Raw genomic sequence first — 24,788 nt, forward strand, 5'->3', positions numbered from 1 at the left:
CATGCTATACAGGTGGGGCTCAAAACAGGTGGGACTCTAAAACAGTAAAAAAAAGAAATGCCTTCAGAAAGAGGGAAGCAAATCAGGTGAGAACTTATAATAACCCCAATAATATGTGCCACTGCACCCAGAGTACACCTGGTTGAGGGAACCAATCAGCTTGCTGAACACATTTGACTCACTGTAGCTGCAGGGGGAATGTGGGTTGCTCTTCACTTGTGATTGATTAAAGAAGAGTTGAGTCATTACATACGGAAACAAAGTGATGCATAAAAACATCCTAATAATAGACAGGCATTTGCTGTTTCATTAAACTTCCTTTTTTTGCTTGCTGGAAGCCTGATACGGACAACAACCAGGCACTACTTATTTGATACGATTTTCAAAGCTCACAAGGGATCAACAGTAGATAATATGGTAAGTTTGATTAATTTCAATTTTAGCATTGAGGATGGTTACCAAGACTATGTAGGATGTACTTTTCTCAAGTGGCAAAATGTATAATGAATCATGTGACAAAATTACCATTTATAGGGGAAGTAGAATTCAGTCTAACATCTATTGTACTAAATTGTTACCATCACAAATGCTTCTTCTAGGCAACATTATGGTGCATAACTGCTATCCTGAAATTAGTACACAAAGCTATTTGGGCATGGCATTTTGAAAAAGAATTTTTGGGGTGGGTACATCTTCCCGTTCTAATTCAACTAATATGGTAGCTTAATGACTTTCATTTCTACTATTATGATAACATTGTACCACCAGTAGGAGTAGTAAAACCAATGGTAACAGCAATGAGCATTTTTTGGTAAATAAGGATTTTCTGAAATGAAGGCCACAAATGCTCAAATCTAAGGTCATCAATATTTTAAAATAATTTATTAAAGTGATATGATTATCAGATTTTGCTCACAATGTTATGTGCCTTCATTTAAATTGACTAACACCAATTGACACTTTGGATTTAGATGCACCAAATTATTAATTTGGCAAAAATGCACATGTTTATATGGCCTTAAATCTGCAGATTTAATCTGCAGCCATTTCCAAAGCCTCCTACATTGTCTCCCACTACCACAAGTGAACATTTGCACAATATCTCCTTGAAGGGGAGAATCGTCTGCAACCAGCCACTCTCACAAGATGGAACTCTCAACTGAAAAATCATTAGCACATTTTTCAACGCGGATGAAGAACAGCTTGGCACACTGCCTGTCACCAAGCATTCCATGCACATGAAGTATGTCCTCACTGATGCTGTGGACATTCTAACCCCGTTAGATATTTTTACCTTTATTTAGCTAGGCAAGTTAATAACAAATTCTTATTTTACAATGACGGCCTACCCCGGCCAAACCCTCCCTTAACCTGGATGACTCTGGGCCAATTGTGCGCCGCCCTATTGGACTCCTTATCACAGCCAGTTGTGATACAGGCCGGGATCGAACCAGGGTCTGTAGTGGTGCCTCTAGCACTGAGATACAGTGCCTTAGACCAATGCGCCACTCCTTTAAAAGGTTGCCACAGATTGTGTGCAAGGATCATCGTCACACTCAGCTACATCCTTCCATGCATCAGAGGAATGACTAAACATCTAATCCACTGGTTCTCAACCTGCTCCTGGGGACCCAAAGGGGTACACATTTTTGTTTTGCCCTAGCACTACACAGCTGATTCAACTGACCAACTCATCAAAAGGCTTTGATGATTTGAATCAGCTGTGTAATGCTAAGACAAAAACAAAAATGTGCACCTCTTTAGGTCCCCAGGACCAGGATTGAGAACCACTGACTAACCAATTGCTCCACAATGGAAAACTTGTCAAAAACCTGAAACAAGCAGTTGACAAGCGCCTGACTGTTTATGAGCAGAAGAAACCATACCAGATTGCCTTAGTCTTAGATACACACTTTAACTGGCATTGTGCAATGCCACTGAGAAGCCTACCTTTACTTCAGACATCAATAGTCTTACCACAAAGTTCACCAGCACTACACAAGATGTCCCACACGGTTAGCCACCACCTCCAGCGAAGAAAAGTCGATTGGACACGCTCTTTGGTTTCATGGAACAACCAAGCACGGCAGCATGTACTCCAAATCTCATCACCCCATATCTTCCACCAACTACTGATCCTCTGAAATTCTGGAATACACAAAGTCAAACATACCCAACACTGAGCAGAACTCCTGTTGATTACCTACATATCTATCCCAGCATCCTCTGCAGCTGTGGAGTTGCTTTTCAGCATTGGAGGGCATATCTTCAGACCAGATCACTGTCCAACTCGCTTTCTGAAACCCTGATGTTTTTTTAAATGTAACATGGCATCTTGTCCTCTTTCATAAAACACCAATGTAATTTATGGGCTGCATATTGTGATTAAAAAATTAAATACGACTTATACATATTAATATGTTTGTTATTTCAAATGTAACTACTAAGTACAATACATTCACAACTATTTTCAAATGTATCCAAATAATTCAAATATTTTTGGGAAAATACTTTTGTTCAAATACGTTTAATGATATGTATTTTAATAAATTATATATACATACCAATTCTTTCCAAATTGTATTTTCAAATACATTTCAAAATTCAAGTACTTTTTTTTTAAATAGAGGTTATCTAAATAGTTTTTTTGAAATGTATTGAAAAGTTATTGAAATACCTGAAATAGTTTTTTTTAACCCATTTCTGCATCATAATCATAAAAAAGTATTTTAAAAGCTTTCTTGGTTTTATTGATCTATACAATATATGAAATACTTTTGTTCACCGTCTAGCATTAAAAAACAATAGATAGATATCTCTAAATCCCTAAAACGTCACTACACATCACCAGTGGGACAAGCCAATTTTCTAGCCCCCAGTAGTTTCTACAATGCATTCACATACATCTGTTGCAATAGAAAGGACTTACAATAGAATGACCCTATTGCAATAGAGTGGCCATAAAATGTGTGAGTGTAGGTCTACTCCACACAAATGGTTAAAGTCAATAAGTAAGTAATCATTATATTTCCATACTCACACGTTTGTACTGTTTGCTTACAGGATGCTACCACCTGCTGGTTACAGTTGGCTTCCTTGTTCCTATGTCACCTCCTGGTACCTACCTCATGTAATTTGATGTCACGGCAGTTTCCATGTGACATTACGGTCAATACTACCAATACCACGAATGACATCATCTTTAATTGTGAGGAGCGTCGACTGAAAAATGTACCTGTTGGCATCACCAGGAATGTGACCGTGCTGGACCTATCAGAAAACAACATCAGAAATGTATCTCTTGGTGCATTTTCTAATCTGGAGAACCTGACCCTTCTCAATCTCAACTGTGTCAACAAAGAAGGTGACACACACATAGCTGAAGGTGCCTTCAAAAATCTGACAAACCTACAGGACCTAAGGCTTAATGGCAATGGCCTCGTCAAAATTCCTCAAAATCTCCCACTCATTCTGGATAAACTCATGCTGGACAATAACAAGATCAATTTCTCGAATATGAGCAACCTTGTCGGTATACAACATGTGAAGGAGCTGTACTTATCCAAAAATTGCTATTACTGGAATCCCTGTGAGACTGACTTTACTATTGGAAATGGCACCTTCTCAGTATTGACTAACTTGAAGGTTTTGATGTTGGCCTATAATAATTTAACTCATGTTCCAAAAGGACTGCCAAACTCTATACAAGAATTACACCTTGATTCGAACAAGATACAGCAAATTGCTGAGGATGATTTCCTTGGACTGACCCATCTAACAATCCTGGAATTACAGGGAAACTGTCCACGGTGCTCCAATGCTCCATATCCTTGTGTTCCCTGTCCTAATGATTCTCTCGATATTCATCCTCATGCATTTCATGGTCTTACAAAGTTACAGACACTGCACCTAGCAGGCAACTCACTTCGTTTCATCAATAACTCCTGGTTTGAGAGCTTGAACAATCTTACACATCTGTTCCTGTCTTATAATTACTTAACAAATACTATCACCAATGGAACCTTTTTTAGCTATCTACCAAAGCTAGAAAAGATTGATTTGTCATTTAATTATGATTTGCTTGCCTACCCTGAAACCCTACAGCTTTCAAAAAACTTTTCACAATTGGTGTCTCTTACAACATTACATATAATGGGTTTTGTTTTCAGGGAAATTCATTTAGAAACACTCAGACCGCTTTATGAACTCAAACATCTTTCAGTGTTGAACATCGGAACTAACTTTATTGTTCGATCTGATTCCCACATATTCAACAAATTCTCAAACTCAAGTCTCAAAGTCATATATCTTGCGGAAAACAGGCTTTATCCAATTTCAGTAAATGAGTCCCCAGGTTGTGGCACAGGCAGCAACTTAAAGTCGGTGTTGTACACGTCACCACTGACTGGATATTATTCCAATTCAAGGGACTTTTCTTACGGAATAAATCACAACCTTGTGAAGCCAGAATGCTTTATCTCTGGTCGAGTGCTGGTCCTTAGTTCAAATAATCTATTTTTCATTTCTCCAAAGCAATTTGAGGGCTATGGTGACATTGCATGTCTAAACTTATCAAGAAATGGATTTTCAGCAGCATTGAACGGGACAGAGTTCACCTCATTACCAGACCTAAAATATCTCGACCTGTCCTTTAACAAGATTGACCTGGCCTATGACAACGCCTTCAAGGAATTAAAGAAACTCGAAATACTAGACCTAAGCTACAACAGCCACTATTTTGAAGTGTCTGGTGTGACACATAATTTACATTTTTTGAAAAATCTACCGACTTTGAAAGTATTGAATATGTCACACAATAACATTTTTACATTAACCACTAAGCAGATGACAAGCACATCTTTAAAAGAGCTTCAATTTCAACACAATTTGTTGGCCACATTATGGAAAGAGGGGGATGACTCATACAATAGCCTTTTTAAAATGCTGACGAATTTGACCTATCTGGATATTTCATTTAACAGTATTGAGAAGATCCCATCAAAAGTCTATGAAAACATACCATATACCCTTCAAAAACTATGTATTAGTCATAATTCACTCGGCCATTTTGATTGGGATAAACTGGCAGGATTTCAACAACTGAGTCTCCTGGATCTAAGCTACAATTCTTTATTTCATGTGTCAGCAAATCTCTCAAACTTCACAGATACACTTCAGATTCTTGACTTAAGCCACAATCAGATTTTTCAACTTTCTCGTGAATTTCTTTGGGGTGCTCAAAGCCTTCAGATACTTGACCTCAGCTACAACCAACTGACTAACATCAACGAGACCACCTTCCTCTCGGGCCCTGAAAATTACATGAAAACCTTGTCCTTGCAAGGTAATCCATTCCAGTGTACCTGTGATTTACTAGAGTTCATCCAGTGGATAGAGGAGAACAAAAACGTGAAGATCCCCAGACTGGCCAGTGAGGTGACCTGCAACATGCCAGCTGAAATGAGAGGCCAACCAATTATACTGTTTCACATTGCAGAATGCATCAACGATGACATAGCCTTCCTGATTTACTCCCTCTCCACTTCCTTGATCATGTTCACTGTGGTCATTACTATGGCAGCGCATGTGTTTTATTGGGATGCCTCCTATATTCTATACTATCTGAGGGCAAAGCTGAAGGGCTACCATTCGTTGAGGTCAACAACAACTGACAATCTCTATGATGCCTTTGTTACCTACGACACCAGAGACCCATTGGTGTCAGACTGGGTACTGAACCAACTGCGGGTGCAGCTGGAAGAGAGGGGGGAGAGACACCTGCCTCTCTGTCTGGAGGAACGAGACTGGGCCCCCGGGGTCCCCCTGATAGACAATCTCTTCCAGAGCATTCGACAGAGCCGCAAGACTGTCTTTGTGCTGACCAAGGCTTACATCAGGACTGGGAACTTCCGGATGGCTGTGTACCTGGCCCACCAGAGGTTGCTGGATGAGAACATAGATGTGATTGTGTTGGTTCTCCTGGAACCCGTGCTGCAGCACTCTCACTTCCTCCTTCTGCGGCGGCGTCTGTGTGGGAGAAGTGTTCTAGAGTGGCCCCAGACTGCAGCCGCTGAGACCTGGTTCTGGCAGCACCTAAGGAACGCTGTCAGGTTAGACAACCAGGTGATGTACAACAAGATCTACTCCAGGTACTTCACCAGCAAGTAGAGCACAGTCCAGACCAGAGACTCAAGAGGAAAGTATCTTTCTCACACAAATAGACTGAGCAGTTACAAACACAAACTGCGATACCTTTTACAAGCTCTGACTCTGACTATATCAGTTTTTCTAACTCTGCACTGAATAATGTGGATGATACTGTACATCTCAAATCAACAATATGTATATCAATGTGCTATTCATTGTTCTAACACTATGGCCACCAGTAACTGTGCATTATGGTTGTGGTTCAGTTTTTCAATGTTATGCTGTCTATGGGTAGTAGATAGTTCTATTCCTATTTGTTTTTGTCAATGCATTCAAACTGCATGCCATTTGTAAGTAGATATCTGATTTTAAAAAGGATGACTTGGTGCAGTCAGTCTATGGGCATCCGTCTTTATATGATAACAGGAAGTGAACTAGTCTTAAGTTCCTGTTTCTTTAGGCTCAGATGAGGATGTGAATCTGAAGCCATGGTGCTAGCCTGTCAGTGGCACTTCTTTCTTTATTTCTTTTTAGTTAGAAAACTATAGGCTACAGTGATTAAATTGAACCGGTATTGTTACAACACACTATTTTATTATATTAATCAAAACATTGTTTAGGGAATCTCTTGTAAATGTGTACTATACATTGAACTACAGAGTCACAGCATCAAGGTCCCTTATGATAATTGAAAATGCATTATCTAAATGTAATCAATGACAGAGGGATCTGTAGTATATTACAGTTGCATAGCCTCCAAACAAGTAGGCCTATGTTTCTAGTGCAAACCAATAAAGCCAGTGTTACCACCTGATGTAATACTATGTAAATCCACAGGAGGTCATCATTGAGACAATCAGGAAGAGTTACTTATGCGGTGACAGTGGACTGTTTTGTGTTGGCAGCGCAATGCTCTAATATCAAATCAGATAAAATTCAAGGTCCAATACGTTAAACAAATAAAACTATAACTATTATTTATGCTCTCTTGCTTGTAAATATTGATGTAATATATATATATATATATATATATATATTATTCCAACCTAGATAAGCTCAAGAGTGAAGGAACGTGACGTCATGTTCAACATTTGCATATTGCGGACTATAATAGACCTTGCTTGATTTACTTGCCTTCACTCGTTCTCTGCGCGATCAGGATTGAGACACACCAGTAGCCAGTACAACTCCGGTGAGTGCACAAACACATTATCTATTGTCATAAACTCTGCATAGCCGGTTTTTCTAAGTGACTTTACAGCACAACAATATGTTGGTTAAGCTAGGCTAGAAATGGTCGAATCGCAGCAATAAGGTCTAAAACCTAATACATTAGGGGATGCTCACTTAAAATGTATATGTTGAAAGCCCTATTCAATGGCATGTAATTGTATCTTGTATACATTTTAAATGGTTAACCCAGTCTCAGGCAAGATGCTGAACCGACTCCGACTCACACTCAGCGGTGACTGGGAGTCCAATAGGGCGGCGCACAATTGGCCCAGCGTCCTCCGGGTTTGGCCGGGGAAGGCCGAGGCCGTCATTGTAAATAAAATAAAAAATCATATCTGACTTGCCTAGTTAAATTAACTGTAGTTGGAATTTAGGCTTATGTCGATTTGTAGCGTGGATGGACTGTAGACTTGGTTAATGTTGCATAAAATATTATCATGGGTTTTTGGGTGTGTGACAATGCCAATATGACAAAGCAAAGTTCCAAATGTTTGTCTGAAAGGTCGACGCCACTACTGTCTTTTGAGATTCTGCGAAGCAGGGCGGTGGTTCTTCCGCCTGCCTGCAGACGGCTTGCATCAGATTGTCAGTTACTTTCTCTAGTCATAGCGCTGATAATGAGAACACGTGCTCGTGGAGTAAACGCCCTAATGAAATGTGCCTTGCTTTTATATAAAAGCAATAATGGATTTGTTGTAATTGTCGGATGCTTGCCCTGACATTTCATCACCCATGTGCTGTAGATCAATGAGAAACTGTCTGCCTTTAGAAGGGGTTGTTTAGATTAAATGGGCAATTTAAGAGTTATTTGAGGGAAGCAATGCAAAGGTTTTATAAAGGCCTGGTGTCATATTTGCAAATGTATCTAATATCTGGACTAAATGATCTTACTGCCTTCTCATTCACATTGAAAACAAATAGTTTCATCTCTTACCAGATCCTCTGCAAACATGTCTGACAAGCCAGATCTCGCTGAAGTCTCTAACTTCGACAAGACCAAGTTGAAGAAGACCGAGACGCAAGAGAAAAACCCCTTGCCCACCAAAGAAAGTAAGATTGGTTCTAGGTTTATTTTACTTAATAGCACACATCACTTGTGAAATTGGTGTTTACCTTACTAACAAATTGACCATTTAAACACTTCAGCGTACAAATGGACACTAAAACAAATTTTCCCTTCATTGCAGCCATCGAACAGGAGAAGCAAGCAACAGCATGAAGTCCAAGCCTCTGCTATGCACTGTACATTCCACAAGCATTGCCTTTTTCACCTCTTAGCTGTGTAACCCAAAACCTAAGTTGCATTGTGATTGGACAAAAGCAATGACTGTACAGCCCCTCCCTAGAACTTTTTTTTTTTAGTATTTTTTGATTTTTTTACATCAAGTCTGAAAACAACTACTGACTGGCACTCTTTTGACTAGGAGGATGTGTTGCGTGTCTCTACTCACTTCCAGCACTGTCACCTGTCCCTGCTGTTGTCCCTGCTTCCAGCCACTTGTGGTTGTGAAGGGAAGAGCAAGGGTGTGATTGGTCTGCCCAACCCGGGGACCCACACTTCTGATGTGTAATTCAGCTTCTGGCAACCTGAAATGCTTTCAAATAAAGCAGTGTTTTGTTTTTCTTGTTCAAATTGTTTTGTATAAATTCAATTATTGGAATGCAGAAGTTTGTTTTGATATGCAAATAAAGATATAACTCTTTCTTTTGGGTGACAGTAGGTTATTTTCATAGGTCTTGAATATGTTTAAACTAGTTTCAGTGATCACATTGCCTCTTAATGTATTTTGTGCATCTGATGTAAAGTATAACTCCGCACATTAGGCAAGGGTGTCTATACCAAATAAATTGGCCATATTTTGGCATCCTGGAATCTCATTGCATCAAAAGCCTGAGCAATCACAACTGCCAGAATCCAAGCAATGTTTTACTGAGCTGCTGTGGGCTTTAGAGCACTAAGTGGATGAGCAGACATTGCCTCTGTCTACAGTCTGTGCTGGCACAGTGCATCTGCCAACTGACCTAGAAAAACACCTGTGGCAATCTTTACTGCAAATGGCTTAACGGTCTACCTGCCTAAGCAAAACGATGCACCCTTTGGCATTGGTCTGGACTGGAGGCAGAGAAGGACTCTGACTTCTGGTGTACTCCATCCTTTACTGTTGGGCTGGAATTGTTAATTGTTTTGTCTTTGAGGGACAGGACCCTATATGAATACTAGTACCTTGGAAATATCAGCGTTTAAGCAACACATTCTCACTATTGAGATTTTTTTTTTTGCCACCAATTGCTTGGACACTAAGATACAGGGGTTACTGGTTATTTAAATCATCCACAATCCTAACTTTTTGAAGGTTTATGGTCTGTCGGGATACGTGGATTGCGGTTAAACTGATTAGTCTCCATGACATTCATTCCATTGACTGGGTCTTGCGCTGCAGCCTGGTGTCCCCATTCCTCCAGGACACAATGACCTCATGTACCAGATCAATGAGGTCAAATCACTTTTAATATAGGATACTTTCTGATATTACACCCCATGGGAGATTAAATGTACTGAACTAAAGTGTAAACATGCACAGCAAACTGTAGACCCATATCTGCATTTATGACTTCTGACATATCAACTCAGGCACATTACAAGCTGTAATGTCCTTTAAGAGACTAACCTCAAGCTCTTATCTCATTAAACCACCCCCACCATGACTCAGGCCAGACATACACGTCCTGCTCTGACCCAGGCATATGGTGGAGTCCATATCCTCTTTGGATAAGTCAGGAGCATCCTGAGCCCCCCACCCCCACAGCACTGTGGCACAGCATAACACATCACAGTAAAACCCAACACAGATTGGCCCAGCCCAGGGAAACTATAGCTTCCACCCCAGATGTATCTAGCCCTGCCCATCTTAGTCAAGTTCAGCCCAGTCCAGTGTAGCGTCCATCCCAGATCAGCCTGGTACAGCCCTGCACAGGACGTCTTCCTCTCAGCTGCACCAGGCCATTGTTCACTCAGTCCAGAATAACAGGAGCAGGAACCCCCTCCAGCCTCCAGCTGTGACGCAGCTATTTCAGAGAGCCAGCTGACGTAGGCACATTGAAAGAGTCCTACTCCCCAACTAAACTCAGCAAAAAAAGAAACGTTCTCTCACTGTTAACTGCATTTATTTTCAGCAAACTTAACGTGTAAATATTTGTATGACCATAAGATTCAACAACTGAACAAACTGAACAAGTTCCACAGACATGTGACTAACAGAAATTGAATAATGTGTCCCTGAACAAAGGGGGGGTCAAAATCAAAAGTAACAATCAGTATCTGGTGTGGCCACCAGCTGCATTAAGTACTGCAGTTCATCTCCTCATGGGCTGCACCAGATTTGCCAGTTCTTGCTGTAAGATGTTACCCCACTCTTCCACCAAGGCACCTGCAAGTTCCCGGACATTTCTGTGGGGAATGCTCAATGGGATTCATGTTAGCAAGAAAGATAAGAGAACGCAGCCATCCACCTGACAGGTGTGGCATATCAAGAAGCTGATTGAACAGCCTGATCATTACACAGGTGCACCTTGTGCTGGGGACGATAAAACACCACTTTAAAAGATGCACTTTTGTCACACAACACAACGCCACGGATGTCTCAAGTTGATGCAGCATGCAATTGGCATGCTGACTGCAGGAATGTCCACCACAGCTGTTGCCATGGAATTGAATGTTAATCTCTCTACCTTGAATTTGGCAGTACATCCAACTGGCCTCAGAAGTGCAGACAATGTGTAACCACGCTAGCCCAGGACCTCCACATCCAACTTCTTCACCTGCGGAATCATCTGAGATCAACCACCCGGACAGCTGATGAAACTGTGGGTTTGCACAACTGAAGAATTTCAGCACAAACTGTCAGAAATAGTCTCAGGGAAGCTCATCTGCATGCTCGTTGTCCGCATCATAACCGACTTCAGTGGGCAAATGCTCAACTTCGATGGCCTTTGGCATGGTGGAGAAGTCTGCTCTTCACGGATAAATCCTGGTTTTAACTGAACCGGGGAGATAGTAGACGTTTGGGCGAGAAGTTTACTGATGTCAACGTTGTGAACAGCGTGCCCCATGGTGGCAGTGGGGTTATGGTATGGGCAGGCATAAACTATGGACAACGAACACAATCACATTTTATTAATGGCAATTTGAATGCACAGTGATGAGATCCTGAGGCTCATTGTCGTGCCATTTGTCCGCCACCATCACCTCATGTTTCAGCATGATAACGCACAGCCCCATGTCGCAAGGATCTGTACACAATTCCTCGAAGCTGAAAATGTCCCAGTTATTCCATGGCGTGCATACTCACCAGACATGTCACCCATTGAGAATGTTTGGAATGCTCTGGGTTGATGTGTACGGCAGTGTTCCAGTTCCCGCCAATATCCAGCAACTTCGCACCGCCATTAAAGAGGAGTGGGACAACATTCCACAGGCCACAATCAACAGCCTGATCAACTCTGCGAAGGAGATCTGTCGCGCGGCATGAGGCAAATAGTGGTCACACCAGATATTGACTGGTTTTCTGATACAAGCCCCTACCTTTTTTTAAGCTATCTGTGACCAACAGATGCATATCCGTATTCCCAGTCATGTGAAATCCATAGATTAGGGCCTAATGAATAATTTCAGTTGACTGATTTCCTTATATGAACTGTACTTCAGTAAAATCTTTGAGATTGCTACATTGCATTTTTATATTTTTGTTCAGTATGGTAGCGACAATGTTGGTGGAGTAGTGAAGTACATGTAGTTTACTACCTTTTTCAGTAGCTTGTTGGTAGTTGAACCAAATTCAAATCTAGGCAGTGTTTTCCGTAGTTAATTACTTTTTTGTGATGTATTGGTGTAGCTAACTACTTGAACTACATAATACTATTTTTGCAAAAATGAAATATGGGTGAAGTGGGCAAGAATTTCCATTCTCTTTTGGCATCAGACCTGCATTTCTCAATTGAAACATTGTTTCGGTGTTTAATAGGATGAATTGCATATTCCATATGATCCCAAAGTGAACTGTTCTTCCAATTTGTAGTCTGTGACATTTCAGATTGACATATGATACTTTTTCAAGTAGTTTGGATGTAGTGAACTACTTTTCAAAGTAACTTTAGTTAACTTTAGTTTAGATTTTCTTAAGGGTAGATTTAGCGTAGCGTATCTTCTTCCAGTTTGAAGTAATTGGTTGCTTGGTTAACTGTGTTTTCAGAGTAGCTTCCCCAGCACTGGGTAGCGATGATGAATTTGCCAGTCTGTTGTATTTGTTATTTAAGACCTGGAGCAGTTACACACTCCATTGAGCAGGCTTTTTCAATGGAAATCTAGTATATACACAATGCAGAGGCGGCAGAGAGTATGGTTTCCTGTGTCTACTGTGGCCTTGGGACGAACTGCTCAGTAATGAGGGGTGACAGCTACACAGTTGTTCTGCCTGAACCTAATCCAAGGTGACAGGCAGCGTCTAGGTCATGTGCTCTAATATACAGTACAGGAGAGACAGCGACACTGGCAACACAGGTGCCGCCACTGCAGGGAAATAGTAGGGGCAAACAAGTTTGAACCCTCCACTTTGTGTTTGAATTGGTTCAGGTTCTAATAGCAGGCTACACTGTAGAGGAAGATGCCCTTGCCATGCTGCCAGGTCATGTCAAATCCAGTTGTAGAATCTGAATAATTATCTTCTTCTAGCTTGCTGATTTTGTCAACAGTAGCTACACCTTGGGATACTGTTGTTGTTAGGGGATGTCGTCATCCCCCATGGATCATCATCTGACTTATAATCTAAGCATTTATCTCATATAGGGATAATGTGATTCCTGATTCCTGCTTACAAGCAAAAATTAAAGCAGGAAGCACCAGTGACTCGGTCTATAAAAAAGTGGTCAGATGAAGCAGATGCTAAACTACAGGACTGTTTTGCTACCACAGACTGGAACATGTTCCGGGATTCTTCCGATGTCATTGAGGAGTACACCACATCAGTCACTGGCTTCATCAATAAGTGCATCGAGGACGTCGTCCCCACAGTGATTGCACGTACATACCCCAACCAAAAGCCATGGATTACAGACAACATTCGCACTGAGCTAAAGGGTAGAGCTGCCGCTTTCAAGGTGCGGGACTCTAACCCGGAAGCTTACAAGAAATCCTGCTATGCCCTGCGACAAACCATCAAACAGGCAAAGCGTCAATAAAGGGCTAAGATTGAATCATACGACACCGGCTCCGACGCACGTCTTATGTGGCAGGGCTTGCAAACTATTACAGACTACAAAGGGAAGCACAGCCGCGAGCTGCCCAGTGACACGAGCCAACAGATGAGCTAAATCACTTCTATGCTCGCATCAAGGCAAGCAACACTGAAGCATGCATGAGAGCATTAGCTTATTCCGGACGAATGTGTGATCACGCTCTCCGTAGCCAACATGAGTAAGACCTTTAAACAGGTCAACATACACAAGGCTGCGGGGCCAGACGGATTACCAGGACATGTGCTCCGGGCATGTGCTGACCAAATGGCAGGTGTCTTCGCTGACATTTTCAACATGTCCCTGATTGAGTCTGTAATACCAACATGTTTCAATAAGACCACCATAGTCCGTGCCCAAGAACACAAAGGCAGCCTGCCTAAATGACTACAGACCCGCAGCACTCACGTCTGTAGCCATGAAGTGCTTTGAAAGGTTGGTAATGGCTCACAACATCAACACCATTATCCCAGAAACCCCAGACCCACTCCAATTTGCATACCGCCCAAACAGATCCACAGATGATGCAATGTCTATTGCACTCCACACTGCCCTTTCCCACCTGGACAAAAGGAACACTTATGTGAGAATGCTATTCATTTACTACAGCTCAGCGTTCAACACCATAGTACCCTCAAAGCTCATCACTAAGCTAAGGATCCTGGGACTTAACACCTCCCTCTGCAACTGGATCCTGGACTTCCTGACGGGCCGCCCCCAGGTGGTAAGGGTGGGCAACAACACATCTTCCACACTGAACCTCAACACGGGGGCTCCTCAGGGCCCTCAGTCCCCTCCTGTACTCCCTGTGTGGCCGAGACAGCCTATAGGGAGGAGGTCAGAGACCTGGCCAGGTGGTGCCAGAATAACAACTTATCCCTCAACGTAACCAAGACTAAGGAGATGATTGTAGACCACAGGAAAAGGAGGACCGAGCACTCCCCCATTCTCATCGATGGGGCTGCAGTGGAGCAGGTTGAGAGCTTCAAGTTCCTTGCTGTCCACATCAACAACAAACTAGAATAGTCCAAACACACCAGACAGTCGTGAAGAGGGCACGACAAAGCCTATTCCCCCTTAGGAAACTAAAAAGATTTGGCATGGGTCCTGAGATCCTCAAAAGGTTCTACAGCTGCAACATCCAGAGCATCCTGGCTGGTTGCATCATTGCTCTGCCTCTGACCGCAAGGCACTCTCAACAGTTTTTACCCCCAAGCCATAAGAGTCCTGAACAGGTAATCAAATGGCTACCCGGACTATTTGCATTGTGTGCCCCCCCCAACCCCTCTTTTTATGCTGCTGCTACTCTCTGTTTATCATATATGCATAGTCACTTTAACTATACATTCATGTACATACTACCTCAATTGGGCCGACCAACCAGTGCTCCCGCACATTGGCTAACCGGGCTATCTGCATTGTGTCCCACCCACCACCCGCCAACCCCTCTTACGCTACTGCTACTCTCTGTTCATCATATATGCATAGTCACTTAGACCATATCTACATGTACATACTACCTCAATCAGCCTGACTAACCGGTGTCTGTATGTAGCCTCGCTACTTTTATAGCCTCGCTACTGTATATAGCCTGTCTTTTTACTGTTGTTTTATTTCTTTACTTACCTATTGTTCACCTAATACCTTTTTTGCTCTATTGGTTAGCGCCTGTAAGTAAGCATTTCACTGTAAGGTCTACACCTGTTGTATTCAGCGCACGTGACAAATAAACTTTGATTTGATTTGTATACATTGGGGGACTGTGACACAAATACACAGAAACATCACTATCTTCATGCATTTTTTTCAACAGATTATAGTCCGACATCAGCTTATGACTGATCATTACATAATGCAAAGCCCAGTGTTTTTGCAGAGTTTAAGGGTTTAACTGTTGGTCTTGGTGCCCTCATTTTCCATGCCCATGTAGTTTTTGAGGAGAAGTGGGTGGATGTGCCCTCATTCTGTGGACACAAGACAAATGATCATTGCCCCCATGGCATTGCCCCTATGGCACACATATACTGTGGCACACCTAGGCTTTGCAGATGGGGGGTTCTGCCAGTGGCTTTCCCCTGGCTATCTGCCAGCTGAAGGTGTGAGTGTAGAGCAGCATTAGAGGACTTGTTTAGTGGCTGTCAGTAGAAATGAGGTCCTGAGTGTCTGATGGGACTGTTTTGTGTTCTACTCCCTCTGTGAAGGGGCTGCAGCTGCATCTTTTCACTGTGTGTGTGTGTCCATGTCTCGCAAATGACTTCCAGGCCTGCATCGAGCATGCACAGAACATAACAGCTGCGCTGAAATGACAACAATGGTTTGTGTTCAGGGCAGGGCACAAGTTCACATGGCTCATTTTGATTCCCAGGCCTCATTTAATCCAAAGTCATTTTCTAGTGAACATGGTACTGTTTATTTTCTATTTGCCATTTTGAGGGAACAACAATGGCTGTCACAATGAAAATGCCTCCTATAAGGCGACACACTGATCAGCAAACCAACAAACCATACAGACAGACAGAGTAAAATGTGACATAACGCAATAGAAGATTAGGGCGAGGTTATCTAGATCAGATGTTATTTTTTAGAATAATAATCATAATAGAGGGGAATACTCAGAGCAGACCTTTAGGATCCAATGAACCCTCAAAACACTATACAATACTATGGGTTCTGTTATTTAGCTGTGCTGCAGAACCGTTACATTACATTTACATTACATTACATTTAAGTCATTTAGCAGACGCTCTTATCCAGAGCGACTTACAAATTGGTGCATTCACCTTATGATATCCAGTGGAACAACCACTTTACAATAGTGCATCTAAATATTTTAAGGGGGGGGGTTAGAAGGATTACTTTATCCTATCCTAGGTATTCCTTAAAGAGGTGGGGTTTCAGGTGTCTCCGGAAGGTGGTGATTGACTCCGCTGTCCTGGCGTCGTGAGGGAGCTTGTTCCACCATTGGGGTGCCAGAGCAGCGAACAGTTTTGACCGTTACACATCTGCAGTGCCAACTTCTCCTCCCCCTCCCTCTCTATGTAGGCTCCAGTCACAACAGGCCTTCAGTGTCCAAACACAATGTGGACAGACACAAGGGCCGGACTCCGGAGGAACACAGCAGCCCATGCCACACACCCTGGGGGCGAGGCGCTACCACGCCAGCCAGGGACGCTGCCACCCTTCTGTGCCCTCACTGACACTAATTAATTGAGTAACTGTTCGTTATATCAAGACACTTTCCAAAGACGGGCTATTTCAAAATACCATATGTCAATATTGGCTATGGCAATGTTGGGATACTACTCATATTATTTCCCATTGTCATTTGCCACAGCAATTACATGTTTTATAACTACAATGTTTGGTGGTTCTGACTAATGTGTAGTATTTTGGTGGTTCTGACTAATGTCTAGTATTTATGTAAAGCTGTTTCAGACCAAAGAGCAAGGGTTTTATCTTGGTATCTTGGTGGAATAGATGAGCATATGTTAGTGAACAATTGCTGCTTTTCAGTGTGAAACCTGCCCCAAAGTGCCCCTTCAGCCAACCCCAACAGTAAATAAACTGTTTGAATGTATGGCTAATCCATTGCAGTCTCTGACTAATAGGACTTTAAACTGACAGGGTAACTTCAACTCCTCCCCTGCCCAATCTGGGGCTCCCTCCCTCCATCCACTGATGTTTTCATGGGCTTCTCTGGACCGTGATGCCATTGCCATTATGGCATCTACACAGTGAAGGAGAGACGGTTGTCCAGAGAAAGGGATGCAAATGGTGACTCCACACACAAACACGCAGTCACAGTGAGAGGTCATTGTGATGAATTTGGCCCAGAGCGAGGACCAGGAGGCCATCTGCCAGTGTTGTGACGGGACGGCACTCGCCTCTCTGACTGACTGGACCGGGTGTGGGCTGCAGTTTAGCTGTCTCTCTCTCTGGGAGAAACACAGATGTCTTTGAGTCCCTGGCTGCGACAGCCTCAGCCTCATGATGGCCGGAGTGTCAATCTAATCAAGAGCTTGGAGTGTCTTGCCACATTGATGCTGTGTCTACTGTACTATGGTCTGTCTATACTATCCAGTAATGAAGACGTACTATCTTGTCAATGCTCATCTCTACAGAATTATAATGATTTGATGCTTCATACCAGAGCCATGTATTTAAATACTTGACAACATTCTCATTGTGAAAAAGTTCAGGAAATAAATAGTACAGTATGATACAAATCCACAACAAACTCTCTAAGCCATCAAATACTATACCCCCCTCAAGCCATAAATAAACGAGAAAAACTCTACTCAAAATTCATTAACGGTAGGTCATACGGATACTTCACTGCACCAGCAAGTAATTTTCTGAACAGGAAATACTGCAGGGTGAAAGAGACTGGTTCCTACAGGTTAGTATTACTGGTTATACAAGAGGAAGTTGCAAGCAGTGCCAGAATAACTGCAGCTAGCAGCCTCTGGTTGTGGCAAAAAAATGTTTATCTCTGTTTCTGTGTTCAGTCTCAGAGCTTAATGGCCAGGTCCTTCTTTCTCTCTCTGTTTCCATGGTAGCAGACAGGCGCTTACGGCTTTTACTGAGACGGGTGCGGTTCACAATTCAAAATCAATGAGCTTTGGTTGATGTATGTGGTTTTGAGGATACATAGAATGAAATATTCATCATATTTCCACATTTCCAAGAGGAACAAATGTAAAGTAGTTAATAATTGTTTTGCTGATTCACCCATAGATAAGTGTTGTGGAAATTCAGTACTGAGAGAGACTTGGTCATTTCTTCAAACAATCATCTTTATTTAATATCGATTAATTATTGCAATAATGAAACCGTCGACCCCACACTCTGAAGTGTGTTGCCGAGTGCTTAACTTAAAATGCTTAGTCAGACTGGTTCCAACTCCCATAAGCCACCTTGGTTATCTACACAGGACGGTGTTTAACCCCCAACCCGGCTTAGTTTCCCAGATGCCAGGAAAATTAGACAATGAAGCATTGTTCTAGTCTTCCAGGCTATCACACACACCACATCTTGTCTATGAAATGCCAAGTTTAGGTTTTTATCACCAAGCCATTGTCAGCTCAATCTATCTCTAGCAAAACCCATTTTCCTTCACCATACGCCCAGACTATCTGCAGGAAGCTAGAGTGGAAACCATCTCTTTAACAGTTGCCAGCCCAAGCTTCAAAAGACTCCTCTCAGTTAACTCAGAAAGGGAGAGAGAGAGTCCTAAAGAACCTTACTTTATTTCATAAAACAACCATTTGGTGCATAAACATAACATAATCTTGTAATTATGCTACCACATAAGTTAATAATAATTTTCTGTCCACATTTTCATGTTACTTCTCACCAATCTGACAAAAGCAAGCGTTATACACAGTCTTGAACATGTAAGATACATCTACACAGTCAGCTATCATATATATTGTAATCTTAATAGTTGTAATATCACTGGTGGGCTTGAGACACTGTTATTCTATTTCTGGCAGTTCTTGTACACTGTTGCAACTTGCAAGTTGGAAACAATGCGAGTGGATTTAGCTCTATGGACCATTTTCAGTAGTTCAGTTGTCAGAAAGTTAGTTCCTCTGTGCTGATTATAGTTCCTGTTTATAACTATTGCAGTCAGTCAACAGCCTGGAACTATGCTATTGGTCTTCTCACAGCAGCCCTTTACAGAAATGTCCAAAATAAACTAAAAAGATAATCAAGTGTGATCATACAGTGTTATACTTCAGTGAGACAATCTGGTTATATTAAAGGCCGAGTACAAGCAAAAACATGATTTCCTAGTGTTTTATATATACACTGAGCATACAAAACATTAAGATCACCTGCTCTTTCCATGACATAGACTGACCAGCTGAATCGAGGTGAAAGCTATGATCCCTTACGTCACTGAAATCGGTGTATATGAAGTGGGAGAGATGGGTTAAAGAAGGATTTGTAAGCCTTGAGAATACTGAGACATGGATTGTGTATGTGTGTCAATCATGGGCAAAAAAATATATATTTAAGTGTCTTTGAACGGGGTATGGTAGTAGGTGCCAGGCGCACCGGTTTGAGTGTGTCAAGAACTGCAACGCTACTGGGTTTTTCACACTCAACAGTGTTCCGTGTGTATCAAGAATGGTCCACCACCCAAAGGACATCCAGCAAACTTGACACAAATATGAGAAGCATTGGAGTCAACATGGGCCAGCATCCTTGTGGAATGCTTTCGACACCTTGTAGACTCCATGTCCCGAAGAATTGAGCCAGTTCTGAGGGCAAAAAGGGGGGAGGGTGCAACTCCAAATTAGAAAGGTGTTCCTAATGTTTGGTATATTCAGTGTATGTCCACACTATGAGGTTGAAATAATACTGACATAGTGAAAATTATGATAATGCCTTTTTAGTGTAAGAGATGTTTGAAAAGACTTTCTGAAGTTTTTGCCTGTTTATGTGGGATGGAGTTTTGGCCTGCCTGTTGACAACACCAGGTAGTACATTTGTTATTAGACAAATAAGAAAGAAAGTTCCAAACCTCTCTGCCAAACACAGCACATTTTCCGTTTTCCCCTCCCTACTCAGACCACTCCCAGACAGTCCTAGCTAAATTCTTGCTTGAGAAATTGCTCCTTGCTAAGCTATTTATAATTTATAATCACAGTAAGGTACTTGTTACCCAGAAATTATATGATACTGAGATAAAAATGGTTGCATTGGACCTTTAATCTATAACAACTAACAACATTATGAAATATTGTCCACTTAACTCATCATATTGGGTTGTGAAAAACATTTGTCTCATTGTGAATCATTCAAAAGCATATAAAGTAAGTGATTCAATAATAATTCACTATCAGGTAATTAGTGAATTATGATGCCACATAAACATGCAATTTGTCTCTCAACTGGGCTTGCCCAGTTAGGAAAAGCCTCCTTCTCATTTGCAAACAAGCAGGTGACAAATCTTGGCATATGGTCAACCTTCATACAAGCCCTCAACTGTTCCACAGCACAAGTTAGCTTACCTTCCAAGAATGGTCGGAACTGGAGAATTAGAACAAGGGGAGGGGGGGAAACTCCCTCTTTTTTAAACACAGTGGTGGACTATTTTCTGCCTGAGAGGTTGACAGTGTGTTGAGCAGGTGAGGACTCGAAACCTCCTCCCTGGGGAATGTTAGGGTGAAAGTGGCAATTTACCTGTCCAAGCAGGCAGGCAGGCAGGCACACAGGTCACATCTCTGCAGGCACAACCCATATCTGGCACGGACAGCATTTACACCCTGGAGGTTGTGTTTAACTGTTAATGAACAACAATTGCGCTGGAGTTGTGGTTTAGGGTGTTGTATTATATAACACAAAATTGTCTCTTCACTAAAGTGACTACAAATCATATAGATTAGCTCTCAAATTCCAAAACTCAGCAGATAAACAATACATTGTCAGTATCAGTACTAGAATGTGCACAGCAGTGTGCTATGGAAATATCCCCTGACTAAGAAACAAATAAACATACCCATCTAACCTTTGAGGAAATGCCATTGTTGAAATGTCAATGCCTTGTTATACTCTGCTGAACAGATACCAGCAATTTACATGCCTAAAGACATTCATTCATCGATGAGTGAAAATAATGGTTATGAAATAAAACTGAGCAGAGAGGTTTAGTGTTGGCTTCAGTAGGCTTAGCGCTATCTAGGCAGAGAACATATCCTTCATAGGAAATCCAGAGAGCCCATGTTTGTTTATGTTAGTGTGGGTTTCCATCTTGACTGTGTTTTATGGGGAAAGCACAATTCTCTGGAACAGTGTCAACAACACCAAACTATTCTTGACTCCACTTAGTTAATTTGATAATGATCAACATTAGTCGTCCCAAAACAGAGGGCAGATACTCATTGAATTATGCATCACCCCGTATGGAAAAGATATTGAAGAATTGAACAAGATTTGTATATGTTCTACCTGGAACTTGTAAGTAATACATATGGCAGCAAATACACATACAAGATTAATATCGGACTTATACTGGTGGTTAACATTTAGACATAACAGAAATGTTGCGTGTATTATATAAAAAGCAGAGAAGAGATATGTAATCTAAGCCTTCTAAGGTCTCACATACATGGGACATGCAAATATCAAAGCACTTGCATACTACTGTCTGATGTCATTGACACATGCAATGCGATACTTATTGAAAAATGAAGCAAAGTCTGCCATGAGGAGGAGGAGGACGAGTGACTTTGATAGCAGCAGTGAATATATTTACTTATTAAGTGGACATCTCTCAACAATCATTCTCGCGATAGCACATTGGTAGTAGTCAGTGATAAAAATCAAAGCTGGGCTTGGTTAAAACCCTGGATGGGAGACCAAAGGCATAGCTGTAGATAAAACAACTGTGCAGTAGGAGTGTGCAAAGCTGTCGTCAAGGCAAAGGGTGGCTACTTTGAAGAATGTCAAATATAAAATATATTTTGATATTTTTTGGTTACTACATGATTCCATATGTGTTATTTCATAGTTTTGATGTCTTCACTATTATTCTACAGTGTAGAAAATAGTAAAAAAATTAAGAAAAACCCTTGAATGAGTAGGTGTGTCCAAACTTTTGACTGGTACTCTAAGTTAACACATATAGAAATACACAACTGACGTACACTACCGGTCAAAAGTTTTAGAACCCCTACTCATTCAAGGGTTTTTATTTATTTTTACTATTTTCTAGATTGTAGAATAATAGTGAAGACATCAAAACTTCGAAATAACACATATGGAATCATGTAGTAATCAAAAAAGTGTTCAACAAATTTAAATATATTTCATATTTGAGATTCTTTAAAGTAGACACCCTTTGCCTTGATGACAGCTTTGCTCACTCTGTGAAGCATTTTTTTTTTTAACGCTTCAGAGAGTGTGCAAAAATAAATAAAACCCTTGAATGAGTAGGTGTTCTAAAACTTTTGACCGGTAGTGTATAAGGAAAACATACAAAATCTTACCAGATCCTTATTAGAGCAGGGACACACACATAAGATTGTCTACCGTTTGCCAGCCAAGAGTAATAGCAGCTCTGAACAGTTGAATTCACTAACCAAAAAACCCATACTGCCAGTGCCAGCCCATAATAAATGTTTAGCTAGCTAGCTAACGTTAACATATTCACTAGCTAGCTAAGGACACCTAACTAACTCGGCAGCTAAAACAGGCAGCTGTTGCATGGAAACTAATCCACTGTGATTTAATTATAATGGAATACTAGCTACAGTGGTTAGCTAGTTTGGATGAAGTATTTAGTGTTGTGTGCATTGCGTTTAGTGTTGTGTGCGTTGTGTGCACTCAGCTAGCTGAGATCACTTAGCCTACATTGCATAAGTGTGACTGGCTCATGACATTTAACCGTGGCTGTACAGAGAAAATGACCTATTTTTTCCTTTTTGTTGTCACTCCTGTTGGCTCCCCCAACTGGGGGTTCATGCTCTCTGATTGGCTCAAAGTCAAGTTATTGGCCACTGACAATCATTGCAATTTATATGGCAAGTTTGTCGCTACCGGGTCAGCACGCAGCAGGTACCGCTTTTGTTCTAGCAAGAGAAGGAACGGCCTCCCACTGTGATGAGTACCTATCCGCAGTGAGATTTTCGTTGTGTTTAATGCTTTAGATTACTTATTAGATTTCTTTTTACAAATAATCTTCTTCTGCCATACAATATTCTTATTTGACTTTCATGATTATTTTCCATATGGGACTGATATTCACAGCACAGTCACTGTTATAGTTACTCATGGTGGAGTTGGTGGAGTTGTCGTCATAGTGGGGACATTAGGAGAATTTGTTAGGAGAATCGGCTGGGAACATAAAGTGACATGGGATGAATAATTAAACTGTTAAACATCAATCTAAATCTGAATGCAAATCTAATGCTAGGGGCACAAAATGGAGAATAGCAGTGTTTTCTTGAATAGTAGGCATCTCATATAATTAATTATTGGTTAATCGGAATTGCAATCTCAGGTATACATTATTCATGGTGTGTGAAGAGGTAGGATTCTCAAAGAATGAGCTCCATCTTTTGTGCCACCAGTGGAGTAAAGAAAATGTAATGTAGGTGTGTGGGAACTGGAGAGTTCCTTGTTAGAAACCATTAGCCCCAGAGCTTTCTTAAAGCCTCCCTTTTCTGACTGCTGCTCTCCCTGTCTGACTGGTGATGATGACATGTCACGCCCCCTCCCTCACACCTCCCCCACGCCCAATGGGCTTTCTCCTGCGACTCAAGACCAGTCTGAGCAAGACTAACATGACACATCTAAAGGTCACAGATCCACAGCATTCCAAAAGAGAATTCTACATTTTACATTACATTTTTTTTTGCGGGGGCGGGAGCTAGCCTAGTGGTTAGAGCGTTGGACTAGTAACCGAAAGGTTGCAGGATTGAATCCCCGAGCTGACAAGGCAAAATCTGTCATTCTGCCCCTGAACAAGGCAGTTAACCCACTGTTCCTAGGCCGTCATTGAAAATAAGAATTAGTTCTTAACTGACTTGCCTAGTTAAATAAAGGTAAAATATATATTTAAAAAAAAAAAACATGGAATCACATGGAATCTCACTTTATTCCAAATCACATCAAATGACATGTTTCGTATACAGAATGATCAAGCAATAAATCTCACTATTCCTATCTAGACAGACAGTCATAAACAAAACACAAATGCAATCTACCAGTGAAATTTCTTAGCCAGGTGAAGTGGATAACTGGCTGCATGAGAGCCCTCAGCATGGGAGGGTGCTTATGAATCCGTACCAGCAGCCCATCTGATACTACTGCTGTGAAACCATCGCTTAACATGGTGATCTCACTCCTTTAGCAGTGTGTCAAGGGTCCTATAACACAAAAGGGCCAGGACAATCCACATATTCATTGACTTTGGCTATCACATAGAGGATGTTTTAGAGACTCTAACCCCTAACCCCTAACCCTAACGATAGTGCTATTTATTCAGATTTCTGTTCTACCTTCAAACATATTCAAGAGTAATGAATAGAGTAATTTATAAGAGATTTGTCATCATTATATAGTGCGATAGCACCTCTAAGGAAGAGCAGATGTTGTTGGCTGAGGAG

At 41.5% G+C, this 24,788-nt stretch overlaps 2 protein-coding genes and 1 long non-coding RNA gene across 3 annotated transcripts; 2 read left to right on the plus strand and 1 right to left on the minus strand.

The window, feature by feature from the left end:
- The first annotated feature begins 214 nt into the window (after positions 1-214).
- On the plus strand, positions 215-9,084 carry LOC106581917 (toll-like receptor 8). Its single transcript, XM_045704520.1, has 4 exons — positions 215-417; positions 3,064-7,339; positions 8,318-8,430; positions 8,568-9,084. Exons 1-2 carry the CDS (start codon positions 415-417, stop codon positions 6,166-6,168), a joined length of 3,108 nt encoding a protein of 1,035 aa, XP_045560476.1. The 5' UTR covers positions 215-414; the 3' UTR covers positions 6,169-7,339; positions 8,318-8,430; positions 8,568-9,084.
- tmsb4x (thymosin beta 4 X-linked) lies at positions 7,286-9,084 on the plus strand. The gene is given in 3 exon segments (NM_001140734.2): positions 7,286-7,339; positions 8,318-8,430; positions 8,568-9,084. Coding segments are annotated over 2 exon segments (132 nt in total). The 5' UTR covers positions 7,286-7,339; positions 8,318-8,330; the 3' UTR covers positions 8,600-9,084.
- A 9,362-nt stretch (positions 9,085-18,446) lies between these two features.
- Positions 18,447-23,062, minus strand: LOC106581918 (uncharacterized). The gene is made up of 2 exons (XR_001323200.2): positions 22,668-23,062; positions 18,447-20,962 (listed from the first exon to the last, which is right to left on the minus strand). It is a non-coding gene; the product is annotated as an uncharacterized lncRNA (long non-coding RNA).
- Positions 23,063-24,788: the final 1,726 nt, after the last annotated feature.

The sequence above is a fragment of the Salmo salar genome, chromosome ssa21 (assembly GCF_905237065.1).
Source record: "Salmo salar chromosome ssa21, Ssal_v3.1, whole genome shotgun sequence".
In the NCBI taxonomy this organism is placed as follows: Eukaryota; Metazoa; Chordata; class Actinopteri; order Salmoniformes; family Salmonidae; genus Salmo; species Salmo salar.